The following is a 26,277-nucleotide window of genomic DNA, read 5'->3' as shown; positions in this document are numbered from 1 at the left end:
TTTATTTTATTTTATTTTTTTTAAAATCATTGATTTTTATCCACCCTGCCCCTAACCGAATAGTTTTAAGTTCATTTGACAACTTGGTACAGGAATAACTAACACGTTTGAGTTCTTGATACAAAATTCTCATCAATGCAGAAATTGTCCAAAAAACACTTAAAGCAAGACTCTTTACTAAAGGTACACTTGTAATTGGAATACAGGCTTTGGAATACAAAAATAATTTGCAATTAAACATGGTCACAAACCGCTGAAATATCTAAATGTACTAACTACTTAAATATATAGACTGCTCCAATCTTGACTAATGCTATCTAGTTTATAAAATGGGGGGACTTTGTAGGTTTGTGCTAGTGCTGTAATCTACCAGTAAGCATTTCTCAAACACATGTAGTGGGGTTATCCTAGAATACAATATTTCTGGAAACAAGTGCTTAAATCAGCCTGACTCTAGGCTCTCCTCTACAAACTAATATATGTGGCTTACCGAGGGTAAATAATGTCAATACATACAAAAGTAAGTCAATCCACTTCTGTACTTTTCTCCTGATTACTGCAAGGCAGTCTTTTTCAGCCCGGTGGTCTTGCCCCTTTTTCCCTGATTCTGGTAAGGTGGTTGTATACAAGCTTGCTTGTATGAAACATAATAAAAATGACCTTTTCCTCTGTTTTTGTTGATTTATATACCCAAAGGACAAAATGATCTAACCTATAATTCTTCATAACTCTTTCTATTCACCCATTATGTTGCAGTTCCTTCTGTCTTTCCTAAGTGTTATCTACTTGTACTGCTCTTTACCTTATGTTTTTTCTTGCCTTCTCTACCTGTGACTCTCTCAAATTTAATGTTCAAAAATTCAGTTTTAAGCTAAAGTGGCTGTTACGCCAACAAACATTGATTTCTAAGCTGCCCCTTTAAAGTTTTCTCTAACTACACTATTTGGTGGGCAGCAACCATGAGAAGTGAACGTGGCTGAGGGGGTAAAATCCCTTCTGGATGACAGATGGCAACAAAAGATGCTGCTCTTGACCGATACTCCTGACTTGCTGTCATGCCTGTGGTAGATAGGAGGATATGCCTAGATAAATGTCATTAGGATGTGTGGAGAGAGAGTAGGAGGTGGCAGTGGGGTGAGAATCTGAGAGACTGGCATAACCCAGCATTTGCTCTTTATTAACCATTCCATTTTGCTGTGTTTGGATTTTCTAGGTGCACCAGAGGCTTTCTCCATGGCAGAGCTTGAGAGTGGTGCATTGCAGTACAGTAGTGCCCTCTGATGGTGAGTTTTGGAAAAGTATTTTTAGTCTTGTTTCTGAATGACTTTCCAACTCAAATCACCCAGTGTGATTGTTTATTTTTCCTGTGATGCCATCTAATTTTTCTCCAGGGACTGGGGTGGGGGTGGAGACGAAATGGCAATGCTAAGACAACAGCAGTATGAAATACTGTTCATAAAGTCGCTTGCGTAAAATAAAAAAAATTGGGCTGCCCCTATATCTTTTGTTGAAGTTTGGATAAATGCATGCACATAATCCTTCTAGGGCAACTGCTCCTTTACTTTCCCTGAGTTTTCCCTAGTTCTGCTTCACCATGGTAGCACCCTCCCTCTGGGAAGGAAGGAGGAAGATAAAAGGATTTTTTGTTTATCATCAGTTTCATTTCCTGACTTGAGAAGAGAGTGGTCATTTGCTTCAGAAAGGCGTGATTAATGTTCATGCCCAGAAACCATACATCACATCCACAGCCCACTTCATTTGCTTATGAGAACAAGGAGTCTTGAAGGTCACTCTCATCATCTTACAGAATGCCATGTAGCTGTGCCACTAAACCAATCCCTGGCTTTCTTTTGCAAAATAGCTGCTGAGCCCCAAATATAGCACAATTTTACTTTTACTCTTCCTATATCTTTCCTCTTCCTCCCTCCAAACAAGCCATAGCTTTTCATACCAGCTCCCTCCAGAGCCAGTCTGTGCTGCTTTTGAAATAGCTGAAGGGGGACACCAGTCCAGCAAAGCATCTCCTAGCCTCACCCCACCGGTGTACTTCTAGGTCAACTGGGTCTGGGAAAGTTGTGGAGGCAATGCAAAGGATCAGCCATGTTTTACCTCAAAATAGAGATAAAATGACAGTTCCAAGAGATCAGAATTTACAAACTGGCATTAAAAACTTCCATGTTACAAACTGCAAATGAAGGCACACCTTATAAATGTTACTTTAATTTCATGTTATTAAGTAAGCCACCTATCCAGAACAAAAACATTGTCTCAATCTTTGACAAGCATATTTAGATTTATTGTTATACAAGTCTGTACAGGGCAGTGGTTCTCAAATTTTTGTGCTGATGACTCCTTTCACATAGCAAGCCTCTGAGTGCGACTCCCCATCCATAAATTAAAAACACTTTTTAATATATTTAACGCCATTATAAAGGCTGGAGACAAAGCAGGGTTTGGGGTGGAGGCTGACAGCTTGCAATCCTCCATGTAATAACCTTGTGACACCTCCTCCCTCCCCCGAGTTTGAGAATCCCTGGATAGGGTGCCTGTGTTACATTCTTTTTACATTTGCATGCTGTGGAAGAAGTAATTGCCACACACAGGAGTGTGTCTGAAATCTCCCACAACACAGCCATGCAGTTTCAAGCTAAAAGAAGCTTTAATATACATTCCTGCCACCCCCCAAAAATCGTAAGTGGATCAGAATTCAAAGGGGTCATTGCCAAAGCTCCTTGTGCTAGATCTCCAGTTATACGTACATTTGAAGAAAAATCTTTGGAGAGCACTTTTGTAGTCTTGTATCCCAGAATAGGTCTGCAGGTTAGTGAAAACATACAGTATAACAAGTGCTCCAAATTGCAAATATTTCCTGCTGAGAGAATGAATAGCCCAAAAGTTTTGTATAGATCTGGGATCTTAATTAAATTGGTGGATAAACTAAATATAAGATAAACCAGTCACAGTTTGACGAAAGTGTCATTTGCAAAGAACTATAGTTAACCTTTCTAATATCCACTTTTACAAAACTAGCTTTAAGAAAGGAAGAATATAATTGTCCAGCAAAAATTCATGCTAAGTAGTCTTCTGCTAGAACTATGTGTACCCAGTATTTTTATGTGACAGATATTTAATAAACAGTGAACATACTTAAAGTGCAGTTGTACCAACTACTTACTTGATCCTTGCCTTGATCATTTATTCATTATTAAAGCAGTTTCCTCCTTTCTTTACAGTTAAAGGGCTCAGATACTGAGCTTTTCAATAGTGTCACTGTGTGACATAAGGCAAGGGAATCTGTTGCTAAAGAAGGTAATCTCTAGTGAAATGAAGGTCCCAGTTCACCAAACTCATGCTACAAAATGAAAACAGAAGACTTCTACATTGATGTCTGCTTTATGGCTCCATAGCTCAAGATAACTGTAGACGGTGCTTGTGCAGGATGATCCAGTGTGCTAGTGAGAGTTGCAGCTTTTCATATACAAACTTAAACATTGAGTGTAGCCAGTGAATACATATGGAATAAGACTAGCGTTTACAAGCTAAATTTAGGAACCAGATATAACAATAAGTTTTAAATGAACCAGGGAGGGTGAAATAAAAGGAAGGACAGGCGAAATTTTGATAAGATTATGCATTTTATGTAGGATAGTTTGGGTATGACTTGATGAGTTCTGAATCATTTAGTCTTTCTCATAGTGTACTTTGGTATTTCACTTTATTCCTTCAAGTAATTTTGTTAAATGTTCAACCCTAAGTATTAATTTGACACGCCCATGTTTTTTAATGTTGAGTACACTTCCCAAGGTAATACTGACCACATTTTCTTAAAAAAACAAAAGAACACCACACCACACCACACCACACTGCATTTTTGAGGCTTACATTTGCAGAGTTAAAATTTCAGACAGAGTGCAACGATGAAGTTCAGTCTCCCACCCCTAACTCTAACTGCTGAACTGGAGGTTTTCCAAAAACCTTTGTGTTTTCATTAAGTGACCGGTTTACAATAAAAAAAAAAAAGTAGGAAAATTGTGTACGTGAAATAGTATATGCATGACATTACTTTTAAATGCATGATATAAGTTAGAGTATTGGTTTAAAATTAATCCAGAGTGACATGCTAAAAATAAACATTTTGTACTCGATTACATATGCCTCCCAATCCTACGGGTCACATACCACACAGGGCTATCAAAGGACTAGGTCTGACAAAGAGCCAACCAATATGCAGTATATCTCATTATACAACTACCTCTTTGACTTTTCCCATATCAATTCCCTGAGGCCTGATGTTTATTTCTTGGGATCTGTTGGGTTGGAAATATTGAGGTCCTCAGTTTCATTCTTACCTGAGGCTTTTCCCCCCAGTAGTAAAGGTTTGACAAGGCCTGACCTTCACTGGAAGATAGGAGGATCAGCCATGATCCAGCTGAATTATGGGCCTTTTCCAGCTGTAAATAAGGTTTGAGAATGAAATTTTTTTTTAAGTTCATTGTATAAGGTGTTGTGAAGAAGACACAGTATAGTCACAGACCAGTCATCCTAAGGAAATGTGGCTTCATCTACACTCGAAATTTTTTGGAAAACTTATACTGGTGCTAGCAATTGAAGGTACTGCTAGTATAGACTTGTTTGCAGCATTTTTATTACTGTCATCTAGATCTGCTTTGAGCAGATGGTGATGAAAATGCCAATGGTCAGTTTACACACTTCCACCAGTGTTAGAGACAATGGAGCTGCACTTGTCCTAGTGCCACTGTGGAAGATTATCGATATTTGCTAGTGTAGAGACAGCTTGAAACAGCATCCCCTCATTCTTTCCAATAATGGAGAAGGTCCACGGGCTATGTGATCAGACTAGCATTTTAAATCCAACATTTTTTTACATTGTACTAGAGCCTAGCACATACTTGCCCATGGTCTCCATGCTTATATATAATTTGTATAAGATTTTATTATGTTGTGTGCATACCAGCCACAGGATCAATTAATATTTTGAAAAAACATAATATTAATATGTTAATATTTTGAAAAAAAAAAACTAACAATTTAACTTCATCCAGTTTGTCACAGAATTCCTTCTGAGCTCATTTCTCCACAGTAGAAAAATCATTAATTTACCTGACACTAACCGATATCCTGTAGATATATTGGCAATATAGTAATGTGAAAGAGGTGGCAAACATTGACCTCCATTATCAAAATCGTAAGTAACCTAAAAATAGTTGCTAGCATGGGATTAGAAATGCCATTTAACTGTTCAAACAAGCACAACTTTTTTCAGATAAATCTGCTATGATTGCTTTTTACTTTCTAGTCTACATTTTCAAGAGTGACTAGTGATTTTTGGATCCCTGACTTTAGACATCTTAAAGCACTTCAAAAGTATAAGGGAATGTAATAAAGAAATCCTTGTGTTTCATCCTGTTGCAGTGTCTGGAAGTGTAAAGCAGTTAAACATCAATACCACCTGTAATTCTTTTGAAATCAATGTGTTATCCTTTGGGAGTCTTTAATTGTAGATATCACTGTAGAGGCCTCGTGTCCTGGCAACACATGCCAAGAGTGCACTGCTTTTGGTGAGCAAAAAGTAAAAATGACATTCATTATGGAATTCAGGCCAGGTTACAAGTCATTGTAAAGGGCTAATTCAACTCTGGCTTTGTCTTGTTCAGACTACATTACATTTCTTCTGTTTTGTTCATTAAGTTTTAAAACTCAACTTGTATCAGTTCTAGAAAATTGCCATCAGCTTTTTGCACTTTTCCAGTGTGTGTGTTGTTTTTTTTAATTAGTGTCTCCTAATACCAATTTACATTCTCGAAAGAGAGGGTAGGAATAGTGTTTGCAGTTGAGTTAGTTTTAATAAGTTGATCTCATTGGTTCCCCCCTCCCCTTCATAAAAAACAAACAATAATGTAGACACTGGGGCCTCAAAAAGTCAGGGAGGTTTTCTGTAAGGAGTATTCTTTCCCAGCATTGGGGTCAGGTCTAAGACATGTGTGACCAGGGCATCATCTGAAATTAAAATATTTCCAGTCTCTGATGTAACAGTTTGTGCTACCAGCATGGAGTATAACAGAAAATGTGCGTGTGAATTATGCCTCAGTAGAAAAGTCAATAAGAAGCACCATATATTGGATAACTTAAGAGGTCTCTGATAAGCTACTAATTTACATTTGGCTATCTCCCAAAGGTGAAAGCAATTTTTTTTTTTTTTTTTTTTGCTTGGGAAAATAATCTAGGTCTTCTGCCATGATTATGTGAGAGCCCAGGGAGGTCATTAATAATAATTTGCTGAAAAACACTCTGAATGTTTTGAGGCATAAACTTTAACCAATATGTAAGCTCTTTACCATATACATTTCTACAGACAATTAGAGGTTTTCTCTCTCTCTCTCTCTCTCTAAGTGTAATGGTTTAGAAAAGAAAATTATGTATCCCTTCCTTTCACTGAAGTGCAAATTTTGATGCAGGAGAATATGGATACCCCTACACTTTAGGAAATTATATTTATTCTAGTCAGGACTGTTTTACAGCTGCATAAGTAATATGAGTTTACTTTGAACAACTGACACTTTGCATATAGATTACATAATCAACGACCACTTGCATTTTTTTCATCAGACCACATAAAATAAAACACAATATTGAACCTGTGATGGTATAAATTGAGTGTTTTTAAATTCAAGTTGTAGTTCTCCAAGTACCCTGATGAGGTTCACTGTAAGTCAGATAGAGAGCTGAATAAAAAGTAGCAAAAGAAATGTTACTATAGAAATCATAGCAGTTTAATGCAGGCTCTGATCCATAGACAGATCTCAAACCATTGGGAGTTATAGATAGAGGTTCCCAATTGCTTATTGGAATAGAAAGACACAAACTCTGGTTCTCTCGAAGATGAGCTTCAGCAAAGGCCAAGGAATTTAGCCACATGACCTGTTAACTTGGGTAAGTAAACTTATGTTCTAGAGCACAAACTAGGATTAAAGAGAGGGAAAGGTGGTATGTTCTGACAAAATTCTGACTGTCCTCTTATTGGTCCTACTTAAGGCTGATTTGTTCATTCCACACAAATAGGGAAAAATTGAATTAATCAGCGTAAAAACATAATTTTTCTGAAGTATGTCCTTTTGCTGGGTCTCCTAGTGTGTGATCTGTCTTTATTTCAGAGATTACAATCTGAAAGACCATCTGTTTTGTCTTGCAAAGTACCAAATGTTTGGTGCTTAGATTAAAGAACATTTTTTATCACTGTTGCTATTAATTACCATGCACTTTTGTCCAATAGCCACACTTTCATCGTATCTCTAAGAATCACACTCCACTTTAAGACTTTCCAACAAAGCACCAGAAAGTTAATAGATGCTGTGAACTTGTGGGGAGGGAGAACTTCTGATATCCTTCAACACAAAGATTGATAAGGCTGTCTGTATAGTAATAAACAATAATTAAAAACTTGGAGCTTCCACTTTGCTATTTAACCATCCCTGCCATGTCTTCATGGGACATTTACAAGATTGTTACACAAGGTATTTTTTTCCCCTTATACTGCATATTTGGAAATGGTCTGTCTTGAGTCTAATATTCTTTTCTCTAGATGTGACAGTGGTTTACCAAAATGGGTTACCTGTGATTTCTGTGAATCTTCCATCCCGACGCGAGCGTTGCCAGTTCACGCTTAAACCTATCTCAGACTCTGTTGGAGTGTTCTTACAACAGCTGCAGGCAGAGGACCGGGGAATTGACCGGGTCGCAATCTACTCCCCAGGTACAGTTATTTATGCAAACAAATGGACTACCCATATCACCTTATTCCATTCAACTATAGCACCTTTTCAGACCTTAAACTTTTTTAAAAGTAATGTCTTGAACATGTTTACCAGTGGAAGTGCAGCCTCCAACATAGGGAATATTCTATTGGTTCTCTGAGTGCATGCTCATATATTTCATGGACAGGGTAGACAGTAATGTGGAGGGAGAGGGGACATTTCTAACACCAAGCTTCAACTTAGAAACTACTTTTTGCTATAGCTATAGTTTCCTTCTTACCTTCGCATCTCACTCTCAAAAAGGTGATTCGTAATGAAAATTGCGTGGAGCAGGGGCACACTGGCCCTTGCTGCAGCATTAGTTACTGTAGCTGTGTGAATGTAACAGCTCAAACAACCTCATTTTTAGAAGTTGCATAGGTATTTGGGAGTTTAATGATTGAGGATATCAAAGTGGCAAAGAGGAGCTTCACATTAATACCTCTGAATGAGAATCCTTTTAGCAAAAAAGATAAATCAAAGTACCATGGGGCAGTTTAAAAAACTACCTTGAGAATAGAAATATAAACATGGATTAATTAACTTGTTTTCCCTCTCCCTGCCTATCAGATCCAAATATCTAGAAAGGTGTTGGCATTTTCTCACTGTGAAAATTAGGTCTTTTTTGTAAATCCATGCTTGATAGTGGCACCAGCATCCAAGTATGAGAGACTATCCATGGAGACATTCTATTGAAAGAAGTCCGAGAAGAATCACTTTTTTTCCTTACTATGGTCTTCACAAAATTAAATCATTCCAGGAAGAGTAGAAAGGGTCTGCTGCTGTTCAAGTATTTTTTCTTTAAATATATTTTTAAACCCTACAATCTAAAATATTCGATCAGTTGAAATTCTGTTTAACAAGCAAATGGTTTTGCTTTATAGAGATGCTCCCTCATGAACTTGTGTAGATAGCCTGTGCCCTGTCTCCAAACAAGTTTTATTAATCACGCAAAGTACAGTTGCTCAGCTAAACTGCCTTATGGCCACTGAAAGTCCTGATTGTGGTTACCCTAATGTCTAGACTGAAGGCATGGCAGGAGTGTACTAAAAAAACCTGATTTAGAGACTCTGCTAGTGACACAACTGGAGCCCTCTAATCAGTTTGCAAGGAGGAGGAGTGTTCATAGAGCAAAGTACACTCAAGTACTGTGCTTAGATCACCCATGGTGTATGCACCACCACAGCTTTAAAACAGTTATTCTTCTAGTGATTGCTCATATCCATTCCAAGTAGATGTGTGCGTGCCACGTGCATTATCGTCGTAAGGTTTTTCCCCTAGCGGTACCCGTCTGGTTGGCAGTGGAGACCCCTGGAGTGGTGCCTTCGTGGCCATGTATATAGGTTCCTTCTTACCACCAGTGACAGTCATTGGAGCAGCTCTCATTCTTGCATTTGCAAGTGCTTCCCTACTGGTCATCTTTCTTGTCTATCTGTAAACAGTTATGTAGCTTAGTTGTAGTTTAGTTTAAGTTAGTTAGGTTTACGTTGGGGGTCCCCCCGCAATAACCCCTTCCCCAGGACCGGGGCATGCTTCAATCTCAGGGCTTCAAGTCGTGTGAGTTGTTCCTTAAGCCTATGTCCAAAGGGGGACCACGCGATTCCCGTATTAAGTGCCTGGGTGAAAGTGGACAGGTGCAAAATCTGCAGGGGCTTTATCTCCAGAACTAAAAAGGAGCAGAACTCTTGGCTGAAACTCCTCCTCATGGAGTCAGCCCTTTGCTCCCAGTGCACCGGCCTTGGTGCGGGAGGCTTTGGCGCTGAGGAAGGACTCATCTAAGGAGCCCTGGCACTGTCGTTCCCTGGCACTGAGAACCAGCTCCAGCATGCGGCACCACTCGCAGTCCCCGGTGCCACTCAAGAAGAAAAGGGCTGATAGGGGGCGCTCCCCTACCAAGCCATCGGAGTGTGCAGGCACCAATGGGGTGTGTCCCACGTCAGGACACTCAGCCTCGAGTCTGCCAATGCCAGCGCCGTAACTCCAGCCTTGTGGGAAGGTCCGTCAGTCCTGGTGGACTCCGTGGTACAGGAGGAACTGGAGGAGGATCTGGATCTTCCCTCCACGCTGGACATGTTCAAGGCAGCAAGGGACCTGATTGCCATGACGGCACAGTCTGCTATCCCATCGGCCTGCGCAGCAGCAGCAGCACCAATGCTTGTCCGCCACAGGAGCAAGTCCACTATGATGTGGCACCATTTCCCATCACTGCAGCACCATTCCCCAGCAACGTCTGGATCCACTCCACCATGGTCGAGCTCGGACTTTTCTTCTGAGTCAGAGGCGGACTCCTACGTGTCTCGCCAGAGCTGGTACCACTCCCAGCACTGATCCAGGTGCCGTCCCAGGCGGGATGAGGGGCAACCGGTGCCCATAATGTCTTGGTCCCCTCAGTGGCAAGGGTCGACTCAGTGGCCATTTTGGACACCATGGACCTATCACCAAGCCCAAGTGCTGGGGTCCAGGGCCATGGCGTCAGAGGCCCATGTCTGTCACCTGATAATCCCCTTGGGGTTGGGATGCACAGGCTCAGGCCGATGAACCAGCAAGACAGGGCAGTGGCACGAGCGCTGGCGCTGTAGCCACGGCGGCACCAGGTACCACAGCAGCCACCTCCGCCCCGGGTCTGGAAGACCCCATGCAACCAAAGGGGTCATCCTCTTCCTCCCCTGATGAGGCAGTGGCGTGGACATCCACCACATTGCCTGCCATCGACATTAGGGCCCATCAGGACCTTCTTAGTAGGGTGGCCCAAAACCTTAATTTGCAAACGGAGGAAGTCGTGGAGGACATGGACCCGATGGTCGATATTTTGGCCCCAGAAGGGCCATCAAGGGTAGCCTTGCCCCTTGTTAAAGCTATCCAAAACACTGCCAAGGTATTGTGGCACACTCCTGCCTCTACTAACAGCCAAGGGGGTAGAGTGGAGATACTTTGTGCCATCCAAAGGATACAAGCACCTGTCTACCCACTCCCAGCCTGGGACCCTGGTGGTGGAGGCAGCTAACCATAAGGAGCAGCAGGGGCAACTGGAGCCAATGCCTAAATCCAAGGAAGCCCAGAAGCTGGACCTCTTCGGTTGGAAAGTATACTCCACCGGAGGACTCAAGCTTTGGATAGCTAACCAGCATGTGATCCTAAGCCGCTATGCTTATAATTCCTGGAACACTTTGGCGAAGTTTCAGGAATTCCTCCCAGCGGACTCACGCTCCGAATTCTCAGCGGTCCTGGAGAAGGACAAGGTGGTGACCAGGACATCTCTACAGGCCGCCCTGGACTCCGCTGACTCAGCTACCCGCACTATAGCCACGGCAGTGACTATGAGGCGCAGCTCTTGGCTCCAGGTTTCTGGGCTCCCGCAAGAGGTCCAAAATACAATCCAGGACCTGCCCATCAATTGCTTGGGCCTGTTTGCAGAGCAGACTGACTCAAGGCTGCATAGCCTTAAGTACTCACAGGGGACTCTTAAGTCCCTGGGGATTCACACACTGGCCCCTCAAAGAAAGCCGTTTAAACCCCAGACCACCACATGATTCTACTCTGCCCCTCCTAGACAGGATTTTAGTAGAAAGCAGGGCAGGAGTAACAGGAGGCACCCATTGCAGTCCTCCTCTGGCCAGGGCTAGGGCTTGGCTAAACAGTAGTTGGGCGCAAAGCCAAACTTTTGAAGGTGCACCTGAGGACAGAGCACTATCTCAATGCCTGGATCCTTTCCCTCCCTTTATGAACCGTCTATCCCATTTCTACCATGTCTGGTCTCAAATCACCTCAGACTGCTGGGTCCTGAGCACGGTGGAATTGGGATATTCTCTCCAATTCTGTTCCCTCCCACCCACCTTCCCCATCCCTCTTCAGGGACCCTTCTCATGAGCAACTCCTTATGCAGAAGGTGCAATCGTTCTTTCTACTCGGGGCGGGAGAGGAGGTTCCTCTGGAATTCAGGGGCAGAGGGTTCTACTCCCGTTATTTTCTAAACCCCAAGGCCAAGGGTCAGCTCAGGCCTATTCTAGACCTGCAAAATCTCAACAGATTCATGAAGAAATTAAAGTTCTGTGTGGTCTCCCTGGCTTCCATCATCCCTTCTTTGGATCTGGGGGACTGGTATGCTGCCCTCAACTTGAAAGACACATACTTCCGTGTCTCCATAATCCCGTCCCACAGACACTTTCTGCGATTTGTGGTCAGTGGCCAGCACTATCAGTTCACGGTCCTCCCATTTGGGCTATCGGCAGCTCCTCGGGTGTTCACCAAGTGCGTGGCGGCCTTTCTTCGCAGGCACCAGGTGCAAGTCTTCCCATACCTGGAATACTGGCTCATCAAGGGGCGATCTCAAGCTCAGGTGGAGGAGCACGTGAACCTGGTGCAGACAACATTCCTTAGACTGTCTCATCCTCAATGTGGCGAAATCGACCCTAACCCCCCACTTAGAGAATAGAATTCATTGGGGCCCTCTTGGACTCCACCCAAACCAGGGCGTCCCTTCTTGAGTCTCGTTTTCTGACCCTAAGTGCCATTATCAAAGGTCTCCATCAATTCTCAACCACGACAGCCAGGAATTGCCTAAGATTGTTGGGTCACATGGCGGCTTGCGCCTACGTAATGCAGCACGCAGGGCTGCGGCTCTGCCCTCTCCAAGCATGGCTGGCTGAGGTGTACAGGCTGAGCTGGCACATGCTGGACAGGCTGGTCACACTCCCTTCTCGGGTCTTCCAGTCCCTCTGGTGGTGGCTACCGACGCAGGTGGTCTATGTGGGAGTACCTTTCTCCAAGCCACAGCTGTCGCTGTCACTAGTCACGGATGCGTCGGTGCTGGGGTTGGGGGCGCACCTGGGTGACGTCAGGACTCAAGGTCTATGGTCCCAGGCAGAACTATTGCTGCACATCAATGTCAGGGAGCTACAGAGCAGTGCGTCTAGCTTGCTAGACGTTTCAGGCCCGTCTTCAGGGCAAATGTGTTTCAATGTTGACAGACAACACCACAGCAATATTCTATATAAACAAACAGGGTGGTGCTCGCTCTTCTCTCCTGTGCCAAGAAGCCCTCAAACTGTTGGACTTTGCATTGCCCACTCGATACAGTTAGCAGCATCGTACCTGCCGGGCTCACAAAATGAACTAGCCGATCACCTCAGGAAGTCCTTTCATGGCCACATATTGATCTGTTCATGACCCGCAGCAACAGGTAGTGCTAGCAGTTTGGCTCCTTCCTGAACCACAGCCCCGGCTCCATCTCGGACACCTTTCTCCTCTCATGGGCGGGATAACGACTGTACGCGTTCCCACCCTTTTCTCTCATCCTCAAAGTCCTTCTCAAGGGCCGCCAGGACAAGGCATCCCTTATTCTTGTAGCACCGGTGTGGCCCCGCCAACACTGGTTCTCCACACTGTTAGACCTCTTAGTGGAACCTCATCACGCAGGACCAGGACCACCTCCAGCATCCCAATCTGGAATGTCTCCACCTCACAGCATGGAAACTCCATGGCTGAACTCATTAGAGCTCCAGTGCTCCGATTCAGTTAGGGAAGTTCTTTTGGGCAGTAGAAAGCCCTCCACTCATGCCACTTACCTGATCAAGTGGAAACGGTTCTCTATTTGGTCCTCGCAGAGGGGTATCCCTCCACTCCAATCCTCAGTCCTCTTTTATACTGGACTATTTACGCTACTTAAAGCAACAAGGGCTGGCGGCCTCAGCAATTAAGGTGCACCTGGCTGCTATTTCCACTTTCCACCCAGGTGCGGCAGGGCAATCAGTATTTGCTAGCCCCATGGTTGGACACTTCCTTAAGGAGCTAGACAGACTATACCCACAGGTGCGGTAACCAGTCCCCCCTAGTGGGACCTCAACCTGGTCCTCTGCAGGCTCATGGGACCCCCTTCGAGCCTCTAGCAACCTGCTCTTTGCTCTACCTCTCTTGGAAGGTTGCTTTCCTAGTGGCCATAACCTCATCCAGAAGGGTATCTGAGCAAAAAGCATTAACTTCTGAGCCCCCTTATACAGTTTTCTATAAGGACAAGGTCCAGTTGCCTTTCCCTACAAAGTAGTGTCGCAGTTCCTACTGATGCAAATCGGGACATTTTCCTGCCAGTGTTCTTCCTGGAACCGCATGCCAATGACAGGGAGCATATGCTCCATTCCCTGGACATTAGACGTGCACTGGCTTTTTACATCGAATGTACAAAGCTGTTTAGAAAGTTGACACAGCTCTTCATCGCCATCGCTGTAAGGATGAAAGGGTTTCCTATCTCATCCCAACAAATTTCTTCTTTGATCACAGCCTGCATCAGGACGTGCTATGACCTGGCAAAGATTCTGGCCCCAGCGTTGACGGCGCACTCCACCAGAGTGTAGGCTTCGTCTGCAGTGTTCCTGGTGCAGCTCCCTATTCAGGACATCTGCAGGGTGGCGATGTGGTCGTCTATCCACACCTTTATGTCGCACTACGCCATCACATAGCAGGGTAGGGATGCTGCTGCTTTCGGTAGAGCAGTGCTCCAGTCTGCAACTCGGTGAACTCCGACACCTCCTTCGGGGAACTAATTGGGAGTCACCTACTTGGAATTGACATGAGCAATCACTTGAAGAAAAAATGATTACCTACCTTTCATAACTGTTCTTTGAGATGTGTTGCTCATGTCCATTCCAAGACCCACCCACCTGCCCTCTGTTGGAGTATCTGGCAAGAAGGAACTGAAGAGGTGGCAGGTCAGCAGAGACCTATATATATACAGCCATGAAGGTGCCACTTCAGGGGGCTCCACAGTTGACTCAACGGGTACCATTAGGGGAAAAACCTTCCGACGATCACGCGCGCACACACCTACTTGGAATGGACACAAGCAACACATCTTGAAGAACAACAGTTATGAAAGGTAGGTAACCGTTTTTTACTGTGGGGTCACAGACTGATGACACATAGAATTAGATATATTTCTAGAAAGTCTTAGGAAATTCAAAAAGGAGGACCCCACTGGGTTGGATGTGTCAAAGCTGTTGTCAGCTCTTACATAGAGGGTGGAAGTAATCATATTTTACACCAGCATGATTAGTAGGACCCTGCGCGGATACAAAATTTGTATCTGCATCCAGTCCGCAAACATGGTCTGCAGATATAAAGCAGATATCCGCAGATTTGCAGTGCTCAAATGATTAGATACAGGGCATCCAATGTCTGTACTATTGCAGAACATGGTAGCATGTTAGAATATCCAACTGACAGCAAGACATGACTGGCTCCTGAAAGTCCTAGTTACTAGACCACACACGCTACTGAAGGATTACTTTCCTCTATAAATGATTCAGAAAACGAGTTAGTCCTTGCCAAGTCAGGAATATAAACCGGGAGATCTTGAATGGTATGGCAGAGTACTAGCTACTAGGACATCATTAGAGTTCCTGAACACTTCCTTAGCCCAGAAATTGTATAAGTAACCATGTCCGCTTCTTCTTTAACTGCAGTAATACAAGTGAATGTTTTCTTCCTAATCCTTAATCAGTCCATCTGTGATTTTGTCTTACAGATGGTACACGAGTAGCCTCTTCAACTGGCATAGACCTCCTCCTACTGGATGACTTCAAACTGGTCATCAATGACTTAACATACCATGTTCAACCACCAAAGAGAGGTAAAACCAATTTGTTGCATCTGAAAAATAATTTCAAAAATGTTTAGTAGCAAATTCTGCACTTAGTTATTTAAGGAGCTACTTCAGTCTCACAAACTAATTGACATTTCAAAGGTGAAGGACACTTGTATAAAAACAGGTTATTTGTAAAGTGAATCTTCCTATTGTGTAATCATCCACTTGAAGTCCTAACTTCAATGTTTGTATAATTGTATATAGGATCAAACATTTATAAACAAATATCCATCCTGTTCTCAAGCAACACCCCTACTAATAGAGGAATAAATGAAGAAAACTAGTGGAATTGATTTAGCATTTTTTAACTTTTAATATGGGGTGTTAAGCTCTTTAGTTTAGATCCAAAATGTGACCTCTATTAAAACTACTGTCATCTGGTTTGGAAGAACCCTCCACATACAAATCCTTTCCACCATTCTGAGGCACTTAAGTAGTGGAGATTTGTTTTCTGAATGTGGCACCTACAGTGTTCCCAACTACCTATGTGGCCAGTAGAGGTAGCAAAATCTCACCAGCAAACTCTGTTACCAAAGCTGTGTTGACAGCTGAATGATGCTAGCCCTCAGTGAAATAAACTAAGCAGAGTGTATAAAGGGTTGCAAACAGGGGCGGCACCAGCCACTTCTTGGTGGGGGGGCTGAGCTGGGCTAGTCAGAAAATTGAGGGGGCTGTGCTCTACATCTTGTGGGCACACATACAGAAGCATGGAGGCTTCCCTGCCCCCACACAGGGCCAGGGAGGAGTATGAGGACTCCAGCCCCTTGCTGCCTCTTGCTGCAGCTCGAGGTTCAGCCCCGCACACCTCACATCGCCTGCTGCCCCCCAGCACAGTTCAGCTCGGTGCTAGCAAGCCTGCCGCTAGGAGCCCTCGGACAACCACGGCAGCGGGACCGGACCCCTCCCAGCTCCCCCTTGCCCCTGTTGGTGATTCCCCTCTCCCCCACTGTGATTCCTCTTCCTTATGCATGCTCGTCCCCGTCTCTCTTTCTGCATGCTCTGTCCCCCTCTGTTATTTCTGTGCCTCCACCCCTTCCCCATGCTCAATATGCCAACCTTACTTCTCCGCTGCTGCTGGCAGCAGCGTTGCCTTCAGAGCTGGGTGACAAGAATGGGAAGAGACTGTTTAGGAAGGAGTACGGCAGAAAAGGATCTAGGGGTTATAGTTGACCACAAGCTAAATGAGTCAACAGTGTGATGCTGTTGCAAAAAAAGCAAACATGATTCTGGGATGTATTAACAGGTGTGTTGTGAGCAAGACACGAGAAGTCATTCTTCCGCTCTACTCTGCGCTGGTTAGGCCTCAACTGGAGTATTGTGTCCAGTTCTGGGCACCGCATTTCAAGAAAGATGTGGAGAAATTGGAGAGGGTCCAGAGAAGAGCAACAAGAATGATTAAAGGTCTTGAGAACATGACCTATGAAGGAAGGCTGAAAGAATTGGGTTTGTTTAGTTTGGAAAAGAGAAGACTGAGAGGGGACATGATAGCAGTTTTCAGGTATCTAAAAGGGTGTCATGAGGAGGAGGGAGAAAACTTGTTCACCTTAGCCTCTAAGGATAGAACAAGAAGCAATGGGCTTAAACTGCAGCAAGGGAGGTTTAGGTTGGACATTAGGAAAAAGTTCCTAACTGTCAGGGTGGTTAAACACTGGAATAAACTGCCTAGGGAGGTTGTGGAATCTCCATCTCTGGAGATATTTAAGAGTAGGTTAGATAAATGTCTATCAGGGATAGTCTAGAAGTATTTGGTCCTGCCATGAGGGCAGGGGACTGGACTCAATGACCTCTCGAGGTCCCTTCCAGTCCTAGAATCTATGAATCTATGAATAGCTGTGTAAAACAAAAGCTCCAACTATTTAAATTCACACGTCAAAGTTGTCTCTGAACAGATGAGTCAATGGAGAATTCCCTTTGGAGTCCATCTGCTCACCTCTTTAATGAGAAAGAAGAAGTGGGACCGCTGAAGACTGTAGATGGAGTGGAGATTAAGGATAATCTAGGCATGGCACAATGTCTAAACGAATATCTTGCATCGGTCTTTAATGAGGCTAATGAAGGGTTTAGGAATAGAGGCAGCGTAACGGAGGGGAACAAAGGAGGGGGGATTGACATTACAGTATCCGAGGTAGAAGCCAAACTCGAACAGCTTAATGGGACTAAATCGGGCGGACTGGATGATATTCATCCGAGAATATTAAAAGAACTGGCATGAGAAATTGCAAGCCCGTTAGCGATAATTTTTAATGAATCTGTAAACTCGGGGGTGGTACCGTTGGACTGGAGAATAGCTAATGTGGTTCCTATTTTCAAGAAGGGGAAAAAAAGTAACCCGGGTAACTACAGGCCTGTTAGTTTAACATCTGTAATATGCAAGGTCTTGGAAAAAATTTTGAAGGAGAAAGTAGTTAAGGACCTTGAGGTCAATGGCAATTGGGACAAATTACAACATGGTTTTACGAAAGGCAGATCGTGCCAAACCAACCTGATCTCCTTCTTTGAGAAAGTAACAGATTTTTTAGATAAAGGAAATGCGGTGGATCTAATATACCTCGATTTCAGTAAAGCGTTTGATACGGTACCGCATGAGGAATTACTGGTTAAATTGGAAAAGATGGGGATCGATATGAAAATCCAGAGGTGGATAAAGAACTGGTTAAAGGGGAGACTGCAGCGGGTCGTACTGAAAGGTAAACTGTCAGGCTGGAGGGAGGTTACCAGTGGAGTTCCTCAAGGTTCGGTTTTGGGTCCGATTTTATTTAATCTATTTATTACTGACCTCGGAACCGAATGTAGAAGTGGACTGATAAAGTTTGCGGATGACACAAAGTTGGGAGGTATTGCCAATTTGGAGAAGGATCGGGATATCCTGCAGGGAGACTTGGATGACCTTGTAAACTGGAGTAATAGTAATAGGATGAAATTTAATAGTGAGAAGTGTAAGGTGATGCATTTAGGGATGACTAACAAGAATTTTAGTTATAAGCTAGGGACGCATCGGTTGGAAGTAACGGAGGAGGAGAAGGACCTCGGAGTCCTGGTTGATCGCAGGATGACTATGAGTCGGCAATGCGACGTGGCCGTGAAAAAAGCTAATGCGGTCTTGGGATGCATTAGGCGAGGTATTTCTAGTAGGGATAAGGAGGTGCTGCTTCCGTTATACAAGGCGCTGGTGAGACCTCATTTGGAGTACTGTGTGCAGTTCTGGTCTCCCATGTTTAAGAAGGATGAACTCAAACTGGAACGGGTACAGAGAAGGGCTACTAGGATGATCCGAGGAATGGAAAACCTGTCGTATGAAAGGAGACTCGAGGAGCTCGGTTTGTTTACCCTAACCAAAAGGAGGCTGAGGGGGGATATGATTGCTCTCTTTAAATATATCAGAGGATAAGTACCAGGGAGGGAGAGGAATTATTTCAGCTTAGTACTAATGTGGACACGCGAACAAATGGATATAAACTGGCCGTCGGGAAGTTTAGGCTTGAAATTAGACGACGGTTTCTAACCGTCAGAGGGGTGAAGTTCTGGAATAGCCTTCCGAGGGAAACGGTGGGGGCGAAAGACCTCTCTGGCTTTAAGATTAAGCTTGATAAGTTTATGGAGGGGATGGTTTGATGGGATAATGTGATTTTAGTCAATAAGTCAATAACGTGCCATCGCTGGTAATTAGTATCAATGGTCAATGTGGGTCTGGCTGGAGAATCTTGCCCGCATGCTCGGGGTTCTGCTGATCGCCATATTTGGGGTCGGGAAGGAATTTTCCTCCAGGGTAGATTGGCAGAGGCCCTGGAGGTTTTTCGCCTTCCTCCGCAGCATGGGGCAGGGGTCGCTTGCTGGAGGATTCTCTGCGACTTGAAGTCTTTAAATCATGATTTGGGGACTTCAACAGCTGAGTCAAGGGAGAGAATTATTCCAGGAGTGGGTGGGTCAGATTTTGTGGCCTGCATCATGCGGGAGGTCAGACTAGATGATCATAATGGTCCCTTCTGACCTTAAAGTCTATGAGTCTATGAGCCAGAAGGGGTAATTTCCCCTCTCTGAATACTGAATCTCCCTCCTCACATTCCCACACCCCTATTGGTCCAAGGAATGAGTGAGACTTTGAACGTGTCTCCTAACCATAAACCAGTGGGACCCCAAGCTCTTCTCAACCAGTCTTAAGACACTATACAAAGTTAATCTGCCCATTAACTTCTCATTTTTCCCTTTGTTAAATCAAATATACCATTATATACTTTTCTGTGTTGAGAGGAGAAGTTATTTGTCCCAGTGTAGAACAGTTCATGCAACTCTAATACATGATGATGACGACTAGACCTAACACTTGACCTGCTAAATTTACACAGCTCAGCCATGTGGTAGCACAGACAGTAATAGTGCTGGTTCAGATGGAGTCTAGGATCAGCTATGCAAATTGAAATTTCCAACTCTGGCTCATTCTCCTAGGGAGAATTCCTTGATTAGCTGATGGCGGTAAAATTATTATTCACCAACAATCTCCACCATTAAGTTTCATCTAACTTTTCAGCTGTATTTTCATTTTACAAATACTCTTTCAATATATTTTAGAAAATAAATGCCAAGAAACCACAAACTTGAGTTAAAAAGATATTTTCAGCCAAGCATTCAGGTAGAAGCTACTTCCTTTTTAAAAGGTGATTTATTGTTTACATTAAAGAAAACAGTCTGCTGATCTTTGATCTAAATGAAAGATGAGAAGTGTGGCTTAATATTGAGCCATCTCTTACAATGGAGCTGCTGGTGTTAAACCTACAAATATTTTTTAGTTTTTACTGAATGGATATTTTTCAAACTTAGCTTGGTTTCCAAGTCTCAGTAAAATCTACAAAACAAGCTAAACCTGAAGATTGTATACTGCAATTTACTGTATACAAGTTTATATACATTCTAACTCTGGGGTGGGCAAACTTTTTGGCCTGAGGGCCACAGGCGTCAACTTTTGTTGGCGCCAGTGGGTGCTTGCGCCCCCCACTGGCCCCGCCCCCGACTCTGCCCCCTCCCTGCCCCTATTGGATCCCTCCCCAAATCCCTGCCTTGGCCCCGCCTCTTCCCCAAGCACGCTGCGTTCCTCCTCCTCCCCCCTCCCTCCCAGGCTTGCCGCGTGACACAGCTGTTTTGCGGCGCAAGCGCTGGGAGGGAGGGGGGAGAAGCAGGACACGGCGGCCCGCTCAGGGGAGGAGGCGGGGTGGGGAGCTGCCAGTGGGTGCTCCACACCCACCAATTTTTTCCCCGTGAGTGCTCCAGCCCCGGAGCACCCACGGAGTCGGTGTCTGTGCCGAGAGCCACATCTGGGTATGGAAATTGTATGGTGGGCCATGAATGCTCACAAAATTGGGGGTTGGGGTCCAGGAGGGTGTGAGGGCTCCAGCTGGGGGTGTGGAATCTGGGGTGGGGCTGGGGATGAGGGGTTTAGGGTGCAGGAGGGTGGTCTGGGCTAGGACCGAGGGGTTCAAGGGCAGGAGGGGGATCAGGGCTGGGGCAGGAGGTTGGGGCACAGGAGGGCGTTAGGAGTGCAGGGTCCGGGTGGCACTTACCTGAAGCAGATCCCAGAAGCAGCAGTATGTCCCTCATCCAGCTCCTTCGCAGAGGCGCGGCCAGGCAGTTCTGTGCGCTGCCCCATCCGCAGGCGCTGCCCCTGCAGCTCCCATTGGCTGCAGTTCCCAGCCAATGGGAGCTACGGGGGCAGCGCTTGGGGTGGGGGCAGCGTGCGGAGCCCCCCTGGCTGCTCCTACGGGTAGGAGCCGGAGCGGGGACATGCCACTGCTTCCAGGAGCTGAGCGGGGCAAGCCCCCAATCCTGATCCCCAGCTAGAGCAGGGTAAGCCCCAGACCCCACTCCCCAGCGGGAGCTTGAAGGCCGGAATAAAACGTCTAGAGGGGCGGATGCAGCCCCTGGGCCGTAGTTTGTCCACCCCTGTTCTAACTTGTATTGACAAATTAACACTGGATAACATATTTTAAGGCAGCCATAATACAAGTAAGCAGAATTAAAATTAAGCTTCCAATCTTTTAACATTGCTTTTCATGGCTTTACAGTGCTTGATTTCTCAACTTTAATGTTTAAATTATTGAGATTTTCTGCATGGAATATATACTAGTTAGTATTTAATTAGATATGACTCTCCTTTATTGGCTTGCTTGATTTTTAATAAGCATTCCATATTTGGTGTTGGGATAAAGACTATTCTGTTAATTGGCTATGTTGGAATATTTGGGTATAAGGCAGTATAGCCGTTGGTATCAGTTTTTAGGTGCATCTAGCATGAAGTGTAGCTTTCTTCCTAGAAAGTTTCATAACTTTGCTTAAAACTCGAGTGCTGCAGCTCTCCAATAGACTGTTCCATAAATTTTCTCTGCAAGCCGAATAGATACTAATGCAAATCCCTGGAATCCCATAGCTGTTTTGAAGAGTACATGATAACCAATGTGGATAAAGGCACATAAAGCAGTCTCCTTTTTCTTTAGACCTCTTAAGCCATGAAGATGCAACCACGCTGAATGATGTGAAGACATTGGTTCAGCAGCTGTACACCACTCTGTGCATTGAGGAACACCAACTGAACAAGGAAAAGGAGTTGATTGGGCGGCTAGAAGACCTCAAGGAGCAGCTAGCACCCCTGGAAAAGGTGAGATGTGAAATCTCCCATGGAAATCTACTTATCCACTGAACCCATTTACTTTCATGGTTATAATGAAGTCTGTCTTAAATGGTGGCACTAATTGTACATTAAGCTTTAAAAACCATTTGAAACGTAAAGATTGGCTCACTCAATGAGAGGAAAGCCATGTCTATCGTCTTCACAGAAATAAATAGTATCGCTGCATAGAGTTGAAACATGGTCGCTTCCCAAATTGGCCCCAGACACCAAGACCCCACATTCTTGCAAAAAGTGTTTTCATTTTTAAACCATTTTATTTATTTAATTTGATAAGAGAAAGGAAGAAAACACAAATAAAGCAAACAAGACAGGCTAATAAATATTTTGAACCATATTGATTTCAAAGCAATATTTTGATACAGTAAAAGTAGGATATATCCTAAGTAGTTGTAACAATCTCCAGAGCAGCCATTAGTATAAAACATATTAAAAGACAAAGACTGAAAATAGTGGATCAAAGCACACACCAACAGCATAGTGATGACAATTGTATACCTACGTAGTCATCTACATTTCTGACAAGAATATAAATGGTGCCGTGGCTAAGTTTCTATAATTTAAGCAAAGTGAATATGTGAGATGTTGACCCAAAAGAGGCTAGAGTTAGTTTTGTGTTCCCTGAGCTCTTTCTGCATCAACTGTAACACTCAAATCAAGCACCTGTAAACTCTAACCACTTTCGTAGAAAGTATACCTTTATTTTTTACCTGATCTCAGAATGACTGTCTCAACCCCATAAGGTATTGAGAATACAAAACTGTTTGTTTGTGTCCAGCAGGTCAGGATGGAAATCAGCAGAAAAGCAGAGAAGAGGACCACCTGGGTTCTGTGGGGTGGACTGGCCTACATGGCCACTCAGTTTGGGATTCTGGCCCGACTCACCTGGTGGGAGTACTCTTGGGACATTATGGAGCCAGTCACCTACTTTATCACCTATGGTAGTGCAATGGCAATGTATGCTTACTTCGTAATGACACGTCAGGTAAGACTTGTCCTCTGTGTTGTCATCGTCTTAATGACAGATTTAGCTTATGCAAAGCTTTGAAAAGCATGCCCTTTGGACACCTTCCTGCCCCCTTTCACGATACCTTTATTTCTCTCCCCCAACACACACCAAACTTCCCCATTCACTACTGGTGGCATGAACATGAAAATTACCCTCATCTGTTACTGGATATGCACTAGCTATTCATAACTGAAGCATTATCTTGCTGGTTGAGGAGCGTACTATTAGTCCGCCATGATAAAACAGAGATATCAGTAGGTGTTCTCTGTGCATGTGATTAGCTTTTAATAACTTGGAATTAGATCAGCCTGGAGCCTTATTCCTGTAGATCAAGGAGGGTCCTTACCTTATAGAGCACAGAAGGAAAGCTAGAAGAATGTGTTCGATTGGTTCTTTTCCTGGTTTTACTGCCCAATTCTTTCTAATTTGGGAAGTAGGGTAATTTCTCATGTCTATGAGCTCCTATGTATTTCTAGGAGTAATAGGAGCAGCACTTTGAGGGGATGGATGAGAAGTACAATAGTTGTAGTGCCCATCCAGCTCCCTCTCCGTCTGACCAACTTCCTTGCCCCTTCTGCCTGTCTGCGCCCCCTTTCTCAGCACTCCAAGGCTGTAGAAAAACCTATTCATACTCACCTGCTTGAAGATCTGCCATTCTTATTCAAATGCTTGTCTATATGTATTCCACTGTAAGTGCATGTGCCCCCCATGTGATCAGAGTCTTGCAGTCAGCAGTATCCACTAGGACCATGCATATGCTTTGAGTGTTCCTGTGCTCCTGTACAGAGGGTACCGAAGCACAGTGGACCCAACTGGTTCCTTCTCACCACCCAGGGCTCCAAGATGGAGCTTCTCAGTGTTTACCTCTTTACTCATCCCTTTCTTGCTTTTCTGTAAATATTTGTGTACATATTAGAGTTAATTAGGTTGAGATAGTTTGGTAGTTGCCAATTGGCAACATGTTGATAGTTTTTATACATTTCTTAATTTGTATGTTTTTCTTTTCTGATCAGGAGTTTGCCAGTACTGGAACTTAATAATGTCCCCTCCCTAAGCCTCCTGCCTTTTAAGTCTTGCCCCGCTTGCAAAGTGGCAGTTCCAATAAATGATGGGCATATAAGATGTCTTTTTTGTTTAGGGGAAGGACACATCCCTGACATGTGGGTGATGTGCAAGTCCTTTTCTAAAAGGATCTAAAAGCTAGAAAAGCACATTTGAAAATGTTCATTGGACTGCTCCATGCAACCAGCCTTCAATCCAGGCAGTGCAGATCTTCTGGATAAATTTCATCTCAGTCCATTAGTGCCCTGTGACTTCCACATCCATTAGCTCCCATGTTTTGTCTTTGAAGACCATGCCTTCTTTGGACTCAGCTAGAATTGTTAAATCTAAGCCCTCAGACAAAAAAGGAAAAGCAGGGGCAGATCCCCAACAGGAATTCCCAGTAAGAAGAGATCTAAGTCATCTCACCTTTCTCATTCAACGGAGGCTCTATGGCCTGATCTGAGCTCTGGTACTGCCTTGAGAATTGAAATCAAGGCCCAGGGCATTTGGGATTAGCTCAGAATCAAGGGTCTTCAGCACTAGTGATTATGGTACCAGGTTCTCTAGTACAGCTGTCTTCAGTGCTACTCACTTCTGTACCAAGCACATCAGTACCAGGCACAATCCTGATATTACCTTCTCCTGCACTGAAGTTTGCAGCACTGTCCCCTTGCAGTACATGAACAGGGCTTTTTCTTATATAGACACCTATTACCCCCCATCCCCTGTCCCGATTTTTTACACTTGCTATCTGGTCACCCTAGCTGGTGAACTTCTCTCTAATTACCTGTCTCTAGCCTAAAGCTCCCCTTTGCAGCCTAATTAGTTGATTGGGCCCATCTGGGCCTAATTCAGCTCTTGCATGCCAGTGTGGGGGAGCACACCCCATCACATGCGCATATGCCAGCATCCCAGAATAACCCCACAGTTTGATGGTTTGGCACACTTAACTCTTCCTTCTCAAAAGCGTCCCAAATTTAGGGCATATGGGGGGCTACTGCAAGTCAGGATTGAGGTTCAGAGACAGGTAAGTGTTGGAGAAGTGGAGTGACTGCTTGCATTTAGCAAGCAAACCCACACTTCAATCACCAGTAACAATTCAGCCCCTCCTCCCCAAAAAGCACATCTAATGTATGCTGAGCTAGTAGCAGCCTGTGGTTGGAATTTTAATTCTTATCTCTGCCTCTCATCCCCTGGCTCTGCTCCCCTCTCTTTCTCTCTCTCTCCAGGAGTATGTTTACCCAGATGCCAGAGACAGACAGTACTTATTATTTTTCCATAAAGGAGCCAAAAAGACACGTTTTGACCTAGAGAAATACAATCAACTCAAGGATGCAATTGCTCAGGTAATTCAAGGTTTTGCCAGAGTAAAAACGAAATAACTCATCCCCCATTTGTGTTTTTAACCATTATTGATGGGTGCATTTCAAGCAAAAGTAGAATGATAGTCTCTGTCTTAATTTGGGTTTCCAGTCTACTTTCTTGTCGCAGCCATCAATAAATCGTTAGTTGGGTTTAGTATTTTGGCATGTGCTATGCGTAAGGAAACGGGTGCAACTGCTGTTCAAAGATGGAGTCTGAAAAAGGAGCCATGCATCTGTAAGGGCTTCTGAGAAACTATTGGCAAACCTTGCATCTTTTTAGAGATGGTTGGAGCACTTCATGCCTCAGAGGGTCTGAGTCTAGATTTCCTCCTTTCTCTGCTTCTGTTCACCTACACACTATGGCTCTACTAAGGGCTGAAGACTTTTCATCCACTCAGTTCGTCTCCCTGGGTGTGTCTTGATCATCAAGAGCCCTGTATAGTAGACAACAGTTGTTTTCTGCTGATCTAGAATGGGGGTGGGAGGTGCTTTTAGAAGATAGTCGGAGGGTTACAATGACTTTCAGTATGTGGCCTGATTATAGGTTCTTGCTTTCCTTACCACTCTTATGTAATTCCATGAGTGCTACTGGGTGACCATAGGCGGTGAGTTCTATACCCACGTGGTGCTCGGGCACCAGCAATATTCAGAGCCCAGGAGCCCAGCTCCACCAATATTTGGGGCTGGGTGTCCCCCCCCCCAGCTCCACCTGCCGCCCCCCCATGCCTCCCCCGAGTGTC

The 26,277-nt window shown here is 44.3% G+C and overlaps 1 protein-coding gene across 2 annotated transcripts in view; it reads left to right on the top strand.

Moving 5' to 3' along the window:
* Positions 1 to 26,277, top strand: part of MCU (mitochondrial calcium uniporter) — a 163,194-nt gene that overhangs the window by 133,520 nt on the left and 3,397 nt on the right. Inside the window, exons 2-7 of one of the 2 annotated variants that reach the window (XM_065407431.1) lie at positions 1,214 to 1,283; positions 7,601 to 7,771; positions 15,328 to 15,432; positions 21,930 to 22,090; positions 22,902 to 23,105; positions 25,403 to 25,519. In XM_065407431.1, the coding sequence (XP_065263503.1) occupies positions 1,214 to 1,283; positions 7,601 to 7,771; positions 15,328 to 15,432; positions 21,930 to 22,090; positions 22,902 to 23,105; positions 25,403 to 25,519 (828 nt within the window). Of the gene's footprint in view, positions 1 to 1,213; positions 1,284 to 7,600; positions 7,772 to 15,327; positions 15,433 to 21,929; positions 22,091 to 22,898; positions 23,106 to 25,402; positions 25,520 to 26,277 lie in introns of both variants that reach the window. The other variant, XM_065407429.1, reaches the window with a different exon arrangement.

The sequence above is a fragment of the Emys orbicularis genome, chromosome 7, assembly GCF_028017835.1.
Source record: "Emys orbicularis isolate rEmyOrb1 chromosome 7, rEmyOrb1.hap1, whole genome shotgun sequence".
NCBI classification, from domain to species: domain Eukaryota; kingdom Metazoa; phylum Chordata; order Testudines; family Emydidae; genus Emys; species Emys orbicularis.
This window is presented reverse-complemented; position numbering and strand designations above follow the sequence as displayed.